At 35.0% G+C, this 18,789-nt stretch overlaps 1 protein-coding gene across 1 annotated transcript; it reads left to right on the plus strand.

Annotated features, from left to right (window-relative positions):
* The first annotated feature begins 337 nt into the window (after positions 1 to 337).
* On the plus strand, positions 338 to 16,770 carry LOC129269184 (sphingosine kinase 2-like). The gene is made up of 5 exons (XM_054906646.2): positions 338 to 891; positions 8,084 to 8,233; positions 8,546 to 8,640; positions 12,270 to 12,385; positions 12,782 to 16,770. Exons 1-5 carry the CDS (start codon positions 399 to 401, stop codon positions 13,632 to 13,634), a joined length of 1,707 nt encoding a protein of 568 aa, XP_054762621.2. The 5' UTR covers positions 338 to 398; the 3' UTR covers positions 13,635 to 16,770.
* The last annotated feature ends 2,019 nt before the right edge of the window (positions 16,771 to 18,789 follow it).

The following is an 18,789-nucleotide window of genomic DNA, read 5'->3' on the forward strand; positions in this document are numbered from 1 at the left end:
AAAAAAAATAATGATAATGACAAATGAAGATGATGAAGAAGATGATGATGATGATGATGATGATGATGATAGTGGTGACGGTGGTGGTGGTGGTGGAAATAATGTTAATGATGATGGAAACGGAATATTAGAACATGATTATGACACAAGAAAGTTTATTTTACATATTCCGATAGTAACATGACCTTAACTTTAGCTTTGAATGAGTGTAGGGAGCAAGAGGATTTAATTGAGTCTGGGCGACCGAGCTCTGTACGTGCATATGCATGCTGCACTGCGCTTCGACAAGACGGACAAGTACCGGTACCGTATCGGTAGCCGTACGGTACATACCGGGTTATTTGACAGATGAGTTTAAGCAAGGCCCAGGGGCGTCAAGTCAACCAAAGACAAGCAACATGTCGATTTGCGTTGCACCTCCCTATTTGTCAGTTGATGAAAGTATCCTTACGAAGGATAAATTTCACCTTATCATTGGAAAACATTCTTGTGATGCTAACATCTCAATACACCGTGATAAAATCACTTATCAGACCGTAAATGGAGCACAGTTGAAAGGAGACAGCATAGCGTTCTCTGACATCGTTGGATGCCGAAGAATCGGGGGAGCTGTCGACCAGCAGTCGCTAAAGGAATGCAGCGGTGATGGTACAACAAGAAAGCAGAAAACAAGGTCGACGAGATATGAATTAAAATACAAGAGTATATGCTTGCAGATTTTTGTTTACATGTATAACAAAAATCCTAAAAATGGTGGAGTACGCCGGAGAAAAGAGTTGACTTTGATAGCTGAAGAATTTGAGATGCAAGAGGAGAATGCTGCATTGGTTGAGAAATGGTACCTCACAATTAGCGCTCTTCTTCGAGGAGTAGAGTTTGCAAGTATGAATGGTAAGTATGATGGTGGTCCCCAAAGCCCAAGTCTGCGCACCTAACGATTTGAGTTAAGACTTAACATGAATTTCTTTTTATTTCACAAAATGTTTCTGCTAATGTTTCTTTTGTCATGACTCCATGAGAAAGTGTACCAAATATCTCATAAAAATCTGAAAGAAAAAATTATAGGATTTTCTTGAAAAAAAACCTCAGACAGTCATTTTCAGATTGAAAAAAAAAATGGTACCCCATGACTGCGCACCCATTCACTTTGCACACGATTCGGATATTTTAATGAGAGAGGCTGCATTTTGAGGCCGTCATGAAATGCCCAAAATTCATCAATTTTCCACCATTTTATATAAGATTTTTCTGTCTATGTGTTGCATGTGCTAAGTTTGTGTTCGTTGCGTATCTTCTTTTGCTAGAATCGCGCCGATGCACAGTCGGGGAACTTGCCATACAGTGTAATTTCAGACCAAGGCAAATTTTTTTTAATGTTAGTAATGAAAAAGAGGTGGATCTGGCCCTATTCTCAGCCTGGCTGTGCATTTAACATCATAATACCGGGTAGTAATGTAATTGGGTATCATCTCTAACCTAGACCAAAAGCTTCTGTCAGCCTCAGTGCAGTCTTTGTTGGTTGTTCCAGGTGCCTTAATTACAACAAACGAACATAGGCTTGGACTGCTGGCTTCGTTCAAAAGAACGAATATAATTTTTTATTTTATCGCTTTGAATTTTTTCCAAAAAGTGTTATTGTCAGCAATTAATATGAAAGTATGTTCTTGCTTAAATTATGCAAATTCATGCAAGAACAGGTGCCATCATATGCATATATGTAAAAAACAAAACACCGTATGTAAAATATAAAAAATAAGCCGAATTCTTTTTTTATTTTTCCTTTATGGAAATGGACCCTCTTTGATCTAGTTCATTTTGCAATAGGTATATGTAAGCAGCTCATTAATTATGCAAATTATGCGATTTCCTAGAGCCATGTGTCCCGTACATGTACGTAAGGTTTTGAGTAGGTACATTTTAAAAGTTTTTTATCAACCATTGCTAATTTCAAAAGTTCTAATTTATTCACTGTGACTCCTGATTGACAAAACTAGATGTTACAATTTAATTTATAAACTTATACGTGCTTACATGTATGTATGGGACAAGTGCCTTTCATATAAGACATTGCATACAAAGTGAATGGGAAATGCATAAAACAGTGAATAGTTTATTTTCATCTTTATGAATGCCCAAATACACTGATCTTTTTTTTATCTCTGAACAATATTCTTAACAAAATCATTTATTGAAAAAATGTTATGAAAATAAATTTCTTATGAAATCTATTGTTTTGGAATATGTATTTCCTTGTTTTTTTTACCTTTTTCATTTTTCTACTTTTTAAAATGAATTTTATCGGTGACATTATTACAAGCTTAAGGATGTTCCACAGTTCAAATGAAGTCCATGTAATTTTCACCAAATTTTGCAGAGATTTACTGTGGTATCTATGCATTTTGAAAATGCAAAAAATAATGTAGGTTCATGTGCTTATATTTTTTTCTACGGGACTTCAAAGTTGACCTATTTGAATGATATGAAATGTTGCGCAATCAAGAGAATTATGCCTACAATGTATCTTAGACCTCACGAATTCACCAAATGAGTTTAAATCATCTTTAATTTGTCAATATTGCATCAAATTTCCTCAAACTTTCAGGATATGTATCTAAGTAGATACCAAAGAAGGAGAATATCTTTTAATTGGCAAACTATGTCTATTTGGAGTCAGCAGCGGCCTCATTTGACAAGAATGGTGCATAAACTTCCAAAAAACGAATCTTTAAAAGACGTGAATCAACTCAAATTATGAAAATGTTGTGCCACAAAAAGTTTCAAAAATATACCGGGGTAGTTTACTTTACTTTTTAATCAAAGTTAATTAAAAAACGTTACGTATGGGACAACATGTTACGTATTTTTTACAAACAATGTCAATTGAGAGGTTTGTGTACAAAGTGAATGGAGAAATCAAATTTCAAGAGTGCTCTGAAAAGTTATTTATTTACCTTTTCTTTAGATTCTAAAGACTGGTTTGTTATAAAAACTGATTGATGAAAACAACTGAAGCAAAAAAGTGTTAAAGGGCAAGTCCAAGAAAAGGTCACCCTAGAAGGCAAAATTTCATCTTTAATTTAAGAAGTTATCTTTGGTGGGGTAAGAAAGCCCAAATGTTGAATTTTAAAATTTCATTATGAAAAATTTGATAATATGCATATTTATGCTAATTTGGGGCACCTAATTTGCATAATTGGTAAAATGGGCTTTACGTATGGGACAATTATAAAAACTCATAGAAAATCCAAACAAAACTTGTGAGATTTAGTCATAGGTGGGACATGGGCCCCCTAACATCTTATTACTTTTGGGGGAAAAGAGTGGTGTCATCTAATTAAATATGCAAATTAGGTCTTGTCCAAGGATGGAATGTCCCATACGTAACATTTTGAGGATGTTTTTTTAAGTTATTTCTCATAATACAATACTTGTATTGTTGCATCTCTGGGAAGTTCTAATTTATTAAGTATGAAAATGTTATACCACAAAAAGTTTCGAAAATATAGTTTACTTTTTAATTAAAAGTTAATTAAGAAATTGGTACGTATGGGACAACATGTTACGTATGGGACATTTACACACAATGTCAATGGGGAGATTTGTGTACAAAGTAAATGGAGAAAAACAAATTTCAAGTGCTCTAAAAAGTGATTATTTACCTTTTCTTCAGTTTTTAAAGACTGATTTGTTATGAATACTGATTAATGAAAACAATCAAAGTGAAAAAAATGTGAAAATTGAAAAATATGAAAAAAATAAAAAACAATAGAAATACATAAGAAATTCATGAAACCATGAAAAACAAGAAAAAATATTGTTGAAATGGCTAATTTCCTTTTCAGTCATATCAAATATGTCTCACTAGAACATTTTAAAAGACAAAAACTTTTTTGTTATTTCCATATTTTAAATTATTTTACTTTTTGAAATTATGGGGAAAATTGTGTACGTTTTCTATGGGGACAAAATGTCCCATACGTAACATGTTATTAATTTGTTTAATTAGAGTCTGTAATAACAGGGTTTTGGCTTATGATATGAAACTTGCCTTAGATATACTAGACTGTTGTGACTTCTATCACACTAAATACAAGTTGTCAATTGAAATACTTTCAGAGAATTCTCAACCTGAAAAAAATGTTTTAAAAATTGTCTTATTTCTGCGTCCCATACGTAACGGCACATCTTTTCTCTCTAAAATGTCAAGGTCATATGTCACAATTTTTTGCATGATTATTCTTATCCTAGATGTCTACCATCATGAGGGTATTCAATCTAATCAAAGTTATTTAACACTATTTTTCAGGTCATTAAAGCCTCTGAAATGTCCCATACGTAACGCGCGCGAATTCTTGGACTTGCCCTAAAATTGAAAATTTGTAAAAAAAATTAAAACAATAGAAATTCATGAAACCATGAAAAACAAGAAAAAAACATTGTTGAAATTGCTAAATTCCTTATCAGTCATATCAAATATGTCTCAATTGAACATTTTAAATATTTCAATATTTTAAATTATTTTAATTAATGGGAAGCACTCATTCTCTATGGGGACAAAAAATGTCCAATACGTAACTGTCCCAGACGTAACGTGTCATTAATTTTATTTGTTTAATAAGAGTCTATAATTAGAGGGTCTTTGCTTTATGACATGAAACTTGCCATAGATAGTGTTGTGATTTTTATCACACTTACAAGTAGTTACAAGTTGTCAGATGAAATACTTTTAGATAATTCTCAACTTGAAAAAAAATGTTTTAAAAGTTGTCTCAAGCATGGAATTGGCTGAAAATTTCAGGATATAATCTTTCTTTGTCAGTAGGCCTACTTTTTATAGCTTTCTAATATCCAATCCCTAAGTCTGTATTAAGTGAATGATGTAAGGGCTACAAGCATAGACATTACCAGGGGAGTTCATTGGATGTCTCATCAAACTTTAATGAACAAATGCCAAATTTAAATTCCAATAGTCCAAACACATTCAGTGATGACTACACTTGTCTTTTGTAATACTGAAATCTTAGATTGAGTTCTGTCCACGTTACTGACCTTTATTCAGTCTAATTGCTTTGTTTGTACAGTGTAAAAGATAAATCATTATAATTCTAGATCTATGCCTAACAAAGTGCTATTCTACTCATCTCCCATTTGATGCAGATAGGAGATGAGTGGACTGACACAGGGTTAGGGATTAGAGGCCTGCCCTCCATATTAAAGGAGAAGTTCACCCTGATAGCAGGAAAAAAATGATAAAAAATATTGTCAAAGGTTTGAGAAAAATCCATCATGCATAAAGAATAAAAAAACTTATTTGAAGTTTAATCTGTGATGTCATTTGCGAGCAGCCTTTCTACATATTGCATGGTAGGAAATCGATTAAATGTCATTGAAAATTGAAAATGGTTTTTACTGTTCAATTTTAATTTATATACCATCTTTAAACATCAGGATATATAAAATGTGACATGAAATAAACATAATATATATTATTTAAAAATGGAGGAATACCTTTAATATCAAGCAGATTGCTTGTAGGCAGGGTCACAACATATGCTATACATGTGAAGTTAACATTAATTAACAATATAAAACAAATTATACATTAAAAAGACATATACATGCAACAGTAAGCACACACACATACATATGTATCTTGTAAAGTATACCTTCAGTAAAATAGACCAATCATTTCACACTCGTTTCTAAAAAGAAAATAAGAATAAGTCATCACGAACCATTTAATTTAATGCATTCTATATTACATAACATACGGGGCAGCTGTTAGTTTGTGACATCACAAATCCAAAATTCTAATAACTTTCTTCATCTTAAAAGGATTTTCCTCAAACCTTCACCAATATTTTTATCATTTTTCTGCTAATTTTACAACAAACTATTCTTCAGGGTGAACTTCCCCTTCAAGCTTTGGGAATAGAGAGCTTCCATGCATCAATGTCCAATCTGGACTGGAAGTGGATTTGCCAGATAAAGCTTGAAGTTTAGATCAACAACTGAAGAAAGGCTAGGAGATATTTCAGCAGAATAAGAACTCAGGTTTCCAGAGCCGTCAACATTGAAATCTTAACCAAGTTTAAGTATGAGAAATGTCATCATAACTTAGAAACTATAAATGGACCTAGTTCATGAAACTTGGGCATAAGGGTAATCAAGTATTACTGAACATCCAGCCTGAGTTTCAGATCACATGACCAAGGTCAAAGGTCATTTAGGTTCAATGAACTTGGACCATGTTGGGGGAATCAATATCGAAATCCTCACCAAGGTTAAGTTTTTGAAATGTCATAACTTCAAAAGTATATGGACCTAGTTCATGAAACTTGGACATAAAGGTGATAGTGTATCACATGAAATTCTGCCTGCGTTTCAGGTCACATGACGAAGGTCAAATGTCATTTAGAGTCAATGAACTTTGGCCGTGTTGGTGTTATTTGTTTAATTGGCATCATAATATATTTATGGATGTACATGTACACATGTAGTTCATGAAACATTGACATAAGGGTAAAAAAGTATGAATTATTGTTTTGCTCATGTCTTATGTCACATGATCATGGTCAAAGGTCATGTTGGGTCAATGTATAGTATTTTATTATCATATGAGTGTTTTCTTTTGTAAATAATAATTTAATATCTGTTTTCAAAGTAAGCACTGTTGCTATACGAATCGCGTAATGCAGGCCAGACTGCCGTAGGCGTTCAACTTGTTTAAAATAATCATTAATTGACTTTGCTGTCCAAAATCAGATTTACAGTTACATGAATCACTTATCAATTTAAAGCATTTGTTTTACTTGAGATAGTGGTAAACAAATGAATCAGCTAAAATACTCATGAAGAAATAATTATTCCTCAAAAACTGTACAAAGCATGCACAATTTACAATTTCCTGTGAAACACCTATCATTAGTAGTGTAGAATTCTGCATGGAATATCGCCAGCTACAACAGAAATATAAAATCAATCAAAGATAACACAAAATAAAACAAATTGTGTGATGGTTTAAACATTGTATGGTATACAATATATTGGTAACAATGATCCATTGCAATCTGTATTGATGGCTCGACCAGATAACTGATATTGATTAGTCAGTACTGATGACTCACACAACAATGTATTGGACAGAGAATAGAAACCAGTAAACCACAGCAGAAGGATTTAAAGTTTGATACAATATATTTTTTTTTGGTATTTTTGTTTTTATTGAAAGAATCAAATGTATTTACATAGAGAAAAAAACATAATCATATGCCTTTGTTTGTATTTCACCGTTCTTGTAACTCATGTTGACCTTTCCAGTATATTGATACTTTATGTTATTACCGGGGTTATTACCTCAGTTCACCACTACATCACATGTTGCTTGCATGGTTGGTGTGGTTAAACAAGGAGGCATTATTCCTACTTTGTATTAGACATTGTTGATAAAATGGTTTACTATTTGGGGTAGATTTCTCCACTGCACATTCTTATTTTACTCGCAAGGAGGGCTTTCCGTGCACTGGCGTGGACTCCGCCTGGCTAAGCTGGTTCTGGTCAGGCGGTGCGTGTTCACAGTGTGCGAAACCGCAGGCAGTGGGGAAGTCTATTCGCAAAAGGGAGACAATAATCCAGTTTTGTATATATTGTGGTGTGTTGTGTCGTATTGTGTTGTCCTTTTTCGTTTTTTTTTTTTTTTACTTAGAATTGATACAATAGATTCATACTTCTCACTCATAGCTTGATTGAAAACATTGATAAACTTTTTGTGAAGATCAGGAAAGTTATTAAATATGCATGTAATACCCATTTACTTCATTGTATTTCAGTGACTAAAGTCTTGTTTCAATGATGTAATAATGTCTCACCCTGTCCAGTAGTCTAGACTGTTCTGTCCTCATCAGAGATTATCACCCCCCCCTCAATTCCACAACTTATATTGTTTAATTGGAGTCACCAAAACTTTCTTTGGACTTATGTAGAGAATCGCTGAAATAATTTCCATTGCAATTTGTCAGTGTTCCTTAATAATGAATGAACTGTCACCATGTTACTACATGTACATATATGTTCTTATTTATAGATTTGAAAGAATCCCTTATACCCAAACCCCCTCACTACTTGGTATGCATCAATCCATTCAGTGGTAAAGGTAAATCACATGAACTCTTTAAGAATGAAGCCAAGCCTATACTCGAAGAAGCTGGAATCACCTTCAAAGAAATTATTACAGGTAAGAATATCTGGAAAGTATAACAGAATTAAATGTGGAAGTTTTTAAAATGTTTGAAGAATTTTAAGAATTGCTAATATTCCCAACAATTTTATCAAATATATTTGTTTTCCATCATTAGACTACACCAATCATTCTGAAATCTCAAGTTAACTTTTTATATACATGTAGGTATTGGTTTTGATTCAGAAAATGTACTTATCTAGAAATAGCATATCAATTCATTTCCTCTGTTTCTGTCTCTGTTTCTCTCTCTCTCATATGGTTAACATCACGTTTACACTGACCATTGTTTTGTTTTCATCACAACAGAAAGGAAAGGTCATGGTCATGAGTTGGCAGTCAATCTAGATCTGAATCAGTACAATGGTGTCATCATTGTTTCTGGTGATGGGCTGGTATATGAGGTGAGAAATTGCCACTTGGTCTACTCCCACTTGGTCTTATTTTAAGTAGTTTGTCTACAAGTAGTTCATCACCTTACGATTTGGTTTATGAAATTGTCATTATGCCCCTTTGTAAGTAAGGCTGTAGTGCTGTACTCATTTCATCTGATATCTAATTGATATAACAACACTTACATGTAGTCTATGAAAACTTTTTTTTTTTTTTGGGGGGGGGGCAAAGTGTACGCTAATAACTAGAAGTGGAGACAGACCATCTGGTCATTAGCTTAATGGCAGTTTGATGAAGTGATGGTTGGACCAAATGGTAATTAGACCAAATTGGACCAAGTGGGTTTAGCCATGATGACCTTAAGTGATCTGAGAATTATACCATTTGCTAGTAGACCAAGTGTGTTTAGCCATACTATTAGACGATCTGAGAATTAGACCATCTGCTAGTAGACCAAGTGGGTTTGGCCATGATGGTATTAGATGATCTGAGAATTAGACCATCTGCTAGTAGACCAAGTGGGTTTAGCCATGATGGTGTTAGATTATATATATGAGAATTAGACCATCTGTTAGTAGACCAAGTGGGTTTAGCCATGATGGTATTAGATGATCTGAGAATTAGACCATCTGCTAGTAGACCAAGTGTGATTGGCCATGATGGTATTAGACGATCTGAGAATTATACCATTTGCTAGTAGACCAAGTGTGTTTAGCCATACTATTAGACGATCTGAGAATAAGACCATCTGCTAGTAGACCAAGTGGGTTTGGCCATGATGGTATTAGACGATCTGAGAATTATACCATTTGCTAGTAGACAAGTGTGTTTAGCCATACTATTAGACGATCTGAGAATTAGACCATCTGCTAGTAGACCAAGTGGGTTTAGCCATGATGGTATAAGATGATCTGAGAATTAGACCATCTGCTAGTAGACCAAGTGGGTTTAGCCATGATGGTATAAGATGATCTGAGAATTATACCATTTGCTAGTAGACCAAGTGCGTTTCGCCATACTATTAGACGATCTGAGAATTATACCATTTGCTAGTAGACCAAGTTTGTTTAGCCATGATGGTATAAGATGATCTGAGAATTAGACCATTTGCTAGTAGACCAAGTGTGTTTAGCCATGATGGTATAAGATGATCTGAGAATTATACCCTTTGCTAGTAGACCAAGTGTGTTTAGCCATACTATTAGACAATCTGAGAATTAGACCATCTGCTAGTAGACCAAGTGGGTTTAGCCATGATGGTATTAGACGATCTGAGAATTAGACCATCTGCTAGTAAACCAAGTGGGTTTAGCCATGATGGTATAAGATGATCTGAGAATTAGACCATCTGCTAGTAGACCAAGTGGGTTTAGCCATGATGGTATAAGATGATCTGAGAATTATACCATTTGCTAGTAGACCAAGTGTGTTTAGCCATACTATTAGACGATCTGAGAATTAGACCATCTGCTAGTAGACCAAGTGGGTTTGGCCATGATGGTATTAGATGATCTGAGAATTAGACCATCTGCTAGTAGACCAAGTCGGTTTAGCCATGATGGTGTTAGATTATATATATGAGAATTAGACCATCTGTTAGTAGACCAAGTGGGTTTAGCCATGATGGTATTAGATGATCTGAGAATTAGACCATCTGCTAGTAGACCAAGTGTGATTGGCCATGATGGTATTAGACGATCTGAGAATTATACCATTTGCTAGTAGACCAAGTGTGTTTAGCCATACTATTAGACGATCTGAGAATAAGACCATCTGCTAGTAGACCAAGTGGGTTTGGCCATGATGGTCTTAGACGATCTGAGAATTATACCATTTGCTAGTAGACAAGTGTGTTTAGCCATACTATTAGACGATCTGAGAATTAGACCATCTGCTAGTAGACCAAGTGGGTTTAGCCATGATGGTATAAGATGATCTGAGAATTAGACCATCTGCTAGTAGACCAAGTGGGTTTAGCCATGATGGTATAAGATGATCTGAGAATTATACCATTTGCTAGTAGACCAAGTGCGTTTCGCCATACTATTAGACGATCTGAGAATTATACCATTTGCTAGTAGACCAAGTTTGTTTAGCCATGATGGTATAAGATGATCTGAGAATTAAACCATTTGCTAGTAGACCAAGTGTGTTTAGCCATGATGGTATAAGATGATCTGAGAATTATACCCTTTGCTAGTAGACCAAGTGTGTTTAGCCATACTATTAGACAATCTGAGAATTAGACCATCTGCTAGTAGACCAAGTGGGTTTAGCCATGATGGTATTAGACGATCTGAGAATTAGACCATCTGCTAGTAGACCAAGTGGGTTTAGCCATGATGGTATAAGATGATCTGAGAATTAGACCATCTGCTAGTAGACCAAGTGGGTTTAGCCATGATGGTATAAGATGATCTGAGAATTATACCATTTGCTAGTAGACCAAGTGTGTTTCGCCATACTATTAGACGATCTGAGAATTATACCATTTGCTAGTAGACCAAGTTTGTTTAGTCATGATGGTATAAGATGATCTGAGAATTATACCATTTGCTAGTAGACCAAGTGTGTTTAGCCATGATAGTATAAGATGATCTGAGAATTAGACCATCTGCTAGTAGACCAAGTGGGTTTAGCCATACTATTAGACGATCTGAGAATTAGACCATCTGCTAGTAGACCAAGTGGGTTTAGCCATACTATTAGACGATCTGAGAATTAGACCATCTGCTAGTAGACCAAGTGGGTTTAGCCATGATGGTATTAGATGATCTGAGAATTATACCATTTGCTAGTAGACCAAGTGTGTTTCGCCATACTATTAGACGATCTGAGAATTATACCATTTGCTAGTAGACCAAGTTTGTTTAGCCATGATGGTATAAGATGATCTGAGAATTAGACCATTTGCTAGTAGACCAAGTGTGTTTAGCCATGATGGTATAAGATGATCTGAGAATTAGACCATCTGCTAGTAGACCAAGTGGGTTTAGCCATGATGACCATACATGTAGGTGATCTGAGAATTAGACCATCTGCTAACTAGACCAAGTGTGTTCAGCCATGATGGTATTTATTTATTTCACATCTTTATATAGGGTAACCAATTCAGTTGTACATTAACAAAGATAAAAAGCTGGTTTGCAATTGAGCCCTGTTATTTAGACGATCTAAGAATTAGACCATCTGCTAGTAATAGACCAAGTGGGTTTAGCCATGATGCAATTAGACAATCTGAGAATTAGATCATCTGCTAGTAGACCAAGTGGGTTTAGCCATGATGGTATTAGACGATCTGAGAATTAGACCATCTGCTAGTAGACCAAGTGGGTTTAGCCATACTATTAGACGATCTGAGAATTAGACCATCTGCTAGTAGACCAAGTGGGTTTAGCCATACTATTAGACGATCTGAGAATTAGACCATCTGCTAGTAGACCAAGTGGGTTTAGCCATGATGGTACGTGACGATCTGAGAATTAAACCATCTGCTAGTAGACCAAGTGGGTTTAGCCATGATGGTATTAGATGATCAAAGCTTGAAACTCTTGTCATACGATTTGCATGTACCAACAAGAAATGTGAGAGAGGTGGTTAATATTATTATGCCTATTTTAATTTTTTTCTTTCTCATCAGTTCATCAATGGGTTTGGAGAGAGACCAGACAGAGAAGAAGCATTTAAGATGCCAATTGGTATTATCCCAGGTGGTTCTGGAAACGCTCTATGTTCAGCCATTTTGTCAACCAGAGGGTAAGCTTGTTAGGAACTCATATTGCTTCAGAAAATCTTAGGATTAACAAGACAAAGGTTAAATCCCCCTGCCCCATTTTTTCGTTAAAAATCTTATATACAAGTCATGAAGAGCTTTATAGCTTGAGCAACTTTGGAGACCAAGTGTGTGACACCTGGGTACGCAGTCCCGAAGTTACACATTTCATTACTTTAATTTTATTGATTAAAAATGTCATTTCTATGATCAAAATAGTGTCACCAACGCATTCACTGTAAACCTATATTAAAGCCTGCTCACATTTGCATTTTAGCAGCACATTGCTATGTTAGCCAAATACATAATCGAGCTTGTAAAATAATTATATCAGGAAAATATTGTGTTTTCATACAAACCATTTTGTTTCTCTAATTCAGTGATTCTGTCATGAAGAATATAGTGTGCCATGCTGCTGTTGCTATTGTCAAGGGTCAGGCTTACCCAAAGGACCTGGTACGAATCGAGACCAGCCATCAAACAGTCCTTTCATTTCTATCTGTAGCTTGGGGTCTCATAGCTGACATTGACATCGAGAGTGAACGATTCCGCTTCCTTGGCGGAACAAGATTTGCAGTTGGGACAGTTCAAAGGATTTTGTTTCTCCGTAAGTATCCTGGGCGACTGTCGTTTCTTCCCATCAAAGACGAGTCCAAGTATCGTCATCTCTGGCAAGTAGAAGACAAGAAACTTACTAGTGCTCAGGATGTCAATGTGAACAAATGCCAACAGAGGGAGCAAGAAGATGTCAAGGTACAGCCAGAGGTTGGTGGGAACCGTAACTCCAACCATAATGTAAATGCCAGTTTGTCCAATGAAGGTGCTGCTGCTGCTGTATTGGATGATATGAGTGAACCAGTGATGCCATCCTTAGATGAACAGGTGCCTTCATACTGGACCGTCATTCAAGGTGATTTTGTTTGTGTTCTTATCTCATACGTCTCTCACATATCCAATGACTTTATCAACCATCCTGGTCGGGCAATGGATGAAGGTGTCATAATGTTACAGTATATGGACGTCCGCACAAACCGCAAGAAACTCATTGGTACCTTAGATAAATTCAAGACTGGAGAGTTTATGAAAGAGGAATTTGTTGTATCAAGAGTTGTGAAGGCTTTCAGACTTGAGCCACTTACTAAAGATGGTATCTTGACTGTAGATGGAGAGAGAGTCAAGTTTAGTCCAATTCAAGGAACATTGACAACTTTTAAATGCCACTGTATAATGTAACAACTCACCTTTTCTCCTTTGACTATAACTACGATGTACACAATTCAGAATTTATAATAGTCTAAACTTGTTTGATCCATAGTACAGTGTATGTGGGCATTTTTTATATGAAATGTGAATATTAATACAATTATATAGTTTAATATTTTCATCAGTATTACAGTGTATGTGTTTCTGGGAATGCCTTGCTGTAATATCGTCTGTTTTGTGCTGACCAGGTATTTTGATTGAATCTCATTGAGACAAAAATCTCCTGCATTATGTTTGTGTAAAAACTCAAGACACCAGTTTTCATTTTAGAATAATCAGTAGGAATTATGAGAAATGCTGAGCTCTCAAACTGTTTAGCCAGTATAATAACTCTGATTGCTGGAGAATATGCTTTGATTTTCAATGCAACATGACAGGGTACTTGCCTTGCGCCAAGGCCAAATTAAATAAATATAAATGTGCAAAGGCTCTCCTGTTCACATTATAACTAGTGTACTCATTTTACATGTACCTGTAATGATTGACAGCGTACAGGAAATTTTTAAATGGCTTCCTGAATCACCTACTAAAAAACAGCTAAATATTCTGATGAGATTAAAAGAGAGCACCGCGGAAGACATGTCATGCTAGATGTCTTTGGGGCTGCCGTCCAAGCTGCCAAGCAACATATGTAAACCTGTGTGGTTTAAAGACAAAAGCCCGTATTCTGAAGTCGAGTTTAACTTAAACTCCGGTTTAAAGTTGTGGTTTAATTATGGATAGCCAATTGTTACATAAATCACTAATGGTAGATATATCATATTTCAGCTCATTTGGCTCTCAAATCATTCATAATTGTCTAGGAAGTATAAATAGATGATTGTCTTCACCATCGATGAATCAGGAAAGATCACAGCAAACATAAGAAACAATACAACTTAATAAAATTTTGACACTTTTGGCTTCCCATAATTTTAGCACAGAGTTAGACCATGGTCTAAGTTAAACCTGTCTTCAGAATACGGGCCACATTGTCGATGGCATTCAAAGGTTGGTTCAGTATGCAAGATCTCCTTATTGGGAATTGGGAATCTCCATTCAGCAATTCTTGATTTGAAGGGCAAGTATCTAAGTTAAGTATAAAGCACCAAATCTACTCACTCTGCAGGGTGCCCGGGGTGCAAAGAGAGTTGAGAAGAAAATAGAACGGTTTTCAGCAGATATTTGTCTCGCTTGCATAGCAGAACTGGGCCCCGTCTTACAAAGAGTTAGGATTGATCCACTCAAATGTCAACTGTATGGAAATCCATCCATAGGCCTACCCTAATTTTTTCCCTCAAGAAATTGGCACAATCTCCTTAGAAAACAAAGAGAATCACACTGAATCTCCAAGAGACCGATGAATGTATGAATATACATCATATCTAGAAAATATTTTGAACAAATTTGCATTTTAGATGTTGACGTTGCTTGCCATCCATAGTTGTGGTTGATTGAATCAATCGCAGCTCTTTGTAAGACAGGGCCCAGAATTGTATGCACCGCTTTTTAAACGGCGATGGCGTCATTAATATTGAAATCTTAATCAAGGTTAAGTTTTTTAAATGTGGTAACTTAGAAAGTATATGGACCAATTTCATGAAACTTGAATGGAAGAGTAATCAAGTATCACTGAGCATCCTGAGTTTCAGGTCATATTGCCAAGGTCAAATGTCATTTGGGGTCAATGAAATTAGGCTATGGTGGGGGAATCCACATCTTAATCTTAACCAAATTTAAGTTTTTTGAAAGTCATCATAACTTTTAAAGTTTCATGGATACAGTTTATGAAGCGTGAAAATAGGGGTAATCAAATATCGCTGGTTGTCTTGCATGAGCATTAGGTCATATGATTCAGGTCAAAAGTCTTAAAGGGTCAATGAACCTAGTATTTTGTTGTCATATGAATGTTTTTTGTGAATAATTATTCATCTGCTGCTGCTATATTGAATCTCAAAATGCAGGCGAGACTGCCAGAGGCAATCCACTTGTTAAAGATTCGACAGAGATAAAAGTTTTGATGACTTTAGGAAGGCTATTCTACAAAGTGGGGCATGCGTGAATAAGGATCTTTCTCTGCAAATTTTTGACATTTTGGGAATAATAATTTAGTTACATGTACATGAGCATTCCACTTTATTAAATCATTCTGAATTGTAATTCCTAAGATTTTCACTGTATTTACACAGTGTAATGGGGTGTTATTTATATAGATCAATTGTGGTTGCTTTGAAAATGAAATTGACATTGTAGAACATTTTGATGCATTGAGTTCCATATCATTTTGAGAAGTCCATGATTTGAGTAATTCAATTTCCGTTTGTATTTGTGAAGTTTGATTATTCCGCATACATTCGTAATTCCGAAGGTTCGTTAGTCCAAAAACGAAATGAGGTTCGTAATTCCGAAGGTTCGTTAGTCCGAAAACGAAGTGAGGTTCGTAATTCCAAAGGTTTGTTAATCCGAAAACGAAATGAGGTTCGTAATTCCGAAGGTTCGTTAGTCCGAAAACTAATGATTAACGAACCTAATTTCGTTTTCGGATTAACGAACCTTTGGAACAACAAACCTTATGTCGTTTTCGGATTGATGAACCTTCGGAACATCGAACCTTATTTCGTTTTTGGATTACCAAACCTTCGGAATAACGCCACAAATGTTCGGATTAAAGAACCCTTTTACGTTTTCGGATTAACGAACATCGAGGTTTAGGCAATTTACGTGTTTCGGAATTACGAACCGTCGGAATAAAGAACCTTCGGAATTACGAAGTGTAACCGATTATTCATTCTGCACTCTACCATGGTTTAGTCATCTTTCAGTTTTGGAAGAATAAAATGTATATTTTGTATCGAATGAAAATATCTGAGTAATGTATATATGCTTTGGAATATATAATTATTATACAGTTTATTTATAAGAAAGCTTGTATGACAACTAATCTGTGCACTGCACACTAATCCATATGTTATGTAAATGATTGAATATAAATGTGTCTTTCAAAAGGTAGTTTTAAAAAACTCATATTTTTCTGTGTTTGTCACTTAGTACATTTTTACAGTAATTATCCATGTAGCCTTACTCTGAATGAAGTTATTTGTAATTTCCTTTAATTTTTTATCAGTTTGAAATAACTAATATAATATAAAAAAATGATAATGTCACTGCAAAGCAGTCATTTAGTGAACTTTCATTAAAGGTTTAAAGAATATCCTCTAAATCCATAATTCTGCATGCCGTTTTTAGGATTGAAATATAGCTTTTAAATAATGATAGACATTAGTCTCAAGAAAGTTATAAAGAACTGAAGTCATGGGTCATGTTCCACGTGAATTAATACCATGGTAACTTTGCCATTCAGTGGTAAATTTCATGGAATTCATGATTATGATTGGCTGTTAGGCTTCGTTACCATGGTAGTTTCATTTGATGGTAAACATACCATTATAGATACTTTTATGCACCAAGACCCTTATTAGTATGAATCATGTGATGGGTTGAAATGATGAAGGTGTTACTCTTGGCTAACAAACTTTATGAATCTGACGGAGTGCTATGCAGTGTAATGTATAGCTGTATTGAGACTCATGTGACAGGAAATATAGTAGGAAAACAAGAGAAAGTTTGTTTGAATACAGTGATTTGTGGTACATTTAATGACTCATCTTCAGATAAATGTTACAAGAGGGCAAGAATGTAAGGTTTAAAAATATTCTACTAATTTTGTTTTTAATTAGAATGTTTAGAGTGTATGTGTATTGTAGGGTCTACAGAATAGACTAACACTCCATTAATCCTGTATTAAATATTTGTCAATATGATTTCATTCATTGTGATTTTCTTGCAATTTTTGTCTCACCAGCATAGCAGAGTGAGACTATACATGTAGGCGCCGCTTTTCCAATGGCGGCGGCGTCAACATCAAATCTGAACCGAAGGTTAAGTTTTTGAAATGACAGCATAACTTAGAAAGTATATGGACCTAGTTCATGAAACTTGGCCATAAGGTTAATCAAGTATTACTGAACATCCTGCCTGAGTTTTAGGTCAAATAACCAAGGTGAAAGGTCATTTAGGGTCAATGAACTTAGACCATGTTGGGGGAGTCAATATCGAAATCTCAACCAAAGGTTAAGTTTTTGAAATGACAGCATAACTTAAAATGTATATGGACCTAGTTCATGAAACTTGGCAATCCAATATTGCTGAACATCCTGCCTGAGTTTCAATGAACTTTGGCAAAGTTTGGGGTATTTGTTGAATTACCATGATAACTTTGAAAGTTTATGGATCCGATTCATAAAACTTGGACATAAGAGTAATCAAGTATCACTTAACATCCTGTGCGAGTTTCAGGTCACATGACCAAGGTCAAAGGTCCTTAAGGTCAATGAACTTTGGCTGTGTTGGAGGTACATGTAATTATTAAATTGCTGTGTCATAACTTTCAAAGTTTATAGATATAGTTTATGAATTGTGGACATAGGGGTAATCAATTATCACTGACAAGTCTTAGGTCACATGATCAAGGTCAAATGTCATTTAGGGCCAATGAACGCTGTATTGTATCATTATATGAATGGTGTTGTAGTAGTTTTCAAAGTCAGCACTGCTGCTATATTGAATCGTGCAATGCAGGTGAGACTGCCAGAGGCGCTCCACTTGTTAAAGTATCAATTGTATTGATAACTGTATTCTCCAAAACTATTGAAATTATATAAATATGATTCATGTGATTGCATATGAACTATCGTTTATTTTTGCAATTAACTGAAAAGGCCAGATAAATAAAGCCTCACAATATGAAATGTGTATCTATGTATCCAAACTGCCTTTTTTAAACCACAAGTACTTATGTTTTAGCACAAGTAACTTATCAAATTATCTATGATCAGTAATTATGATTTAAAATTCCTTGAAATATTTATTGTGCAATGTACAGAAGAGACAGACTTTATTAGACAAGCGTATAGTTTATTTATGAAGTAATTACAATTGGTGAAGGTGATAGAACATCGTTTTCAAGGCGATCTTAAAGTAGCTACCTTTCTAAGGCAAATGTGGAGAAATATGAAATAGCCTCTAATATTAAATTTCACTGAAGAAGTAATAATTTATCTCAACCATTGAAACCAAAGGTTATTCT

Source organism: Lytechinus pictus, chromosome 10 (assembly GCF_037042905.1).
Source record: "Lytechinus pictus isolate F3 Inbred chromosome 10, Lp3.0, whole genome shotgun sequence".
NCBI classification, from domain to species: Eukaryota; Metazoa; Echinodermata; class Echinoidea; order Temnopleuroida; family Toxopneustidae; genus Lytechinus; species Lytechinus pictus.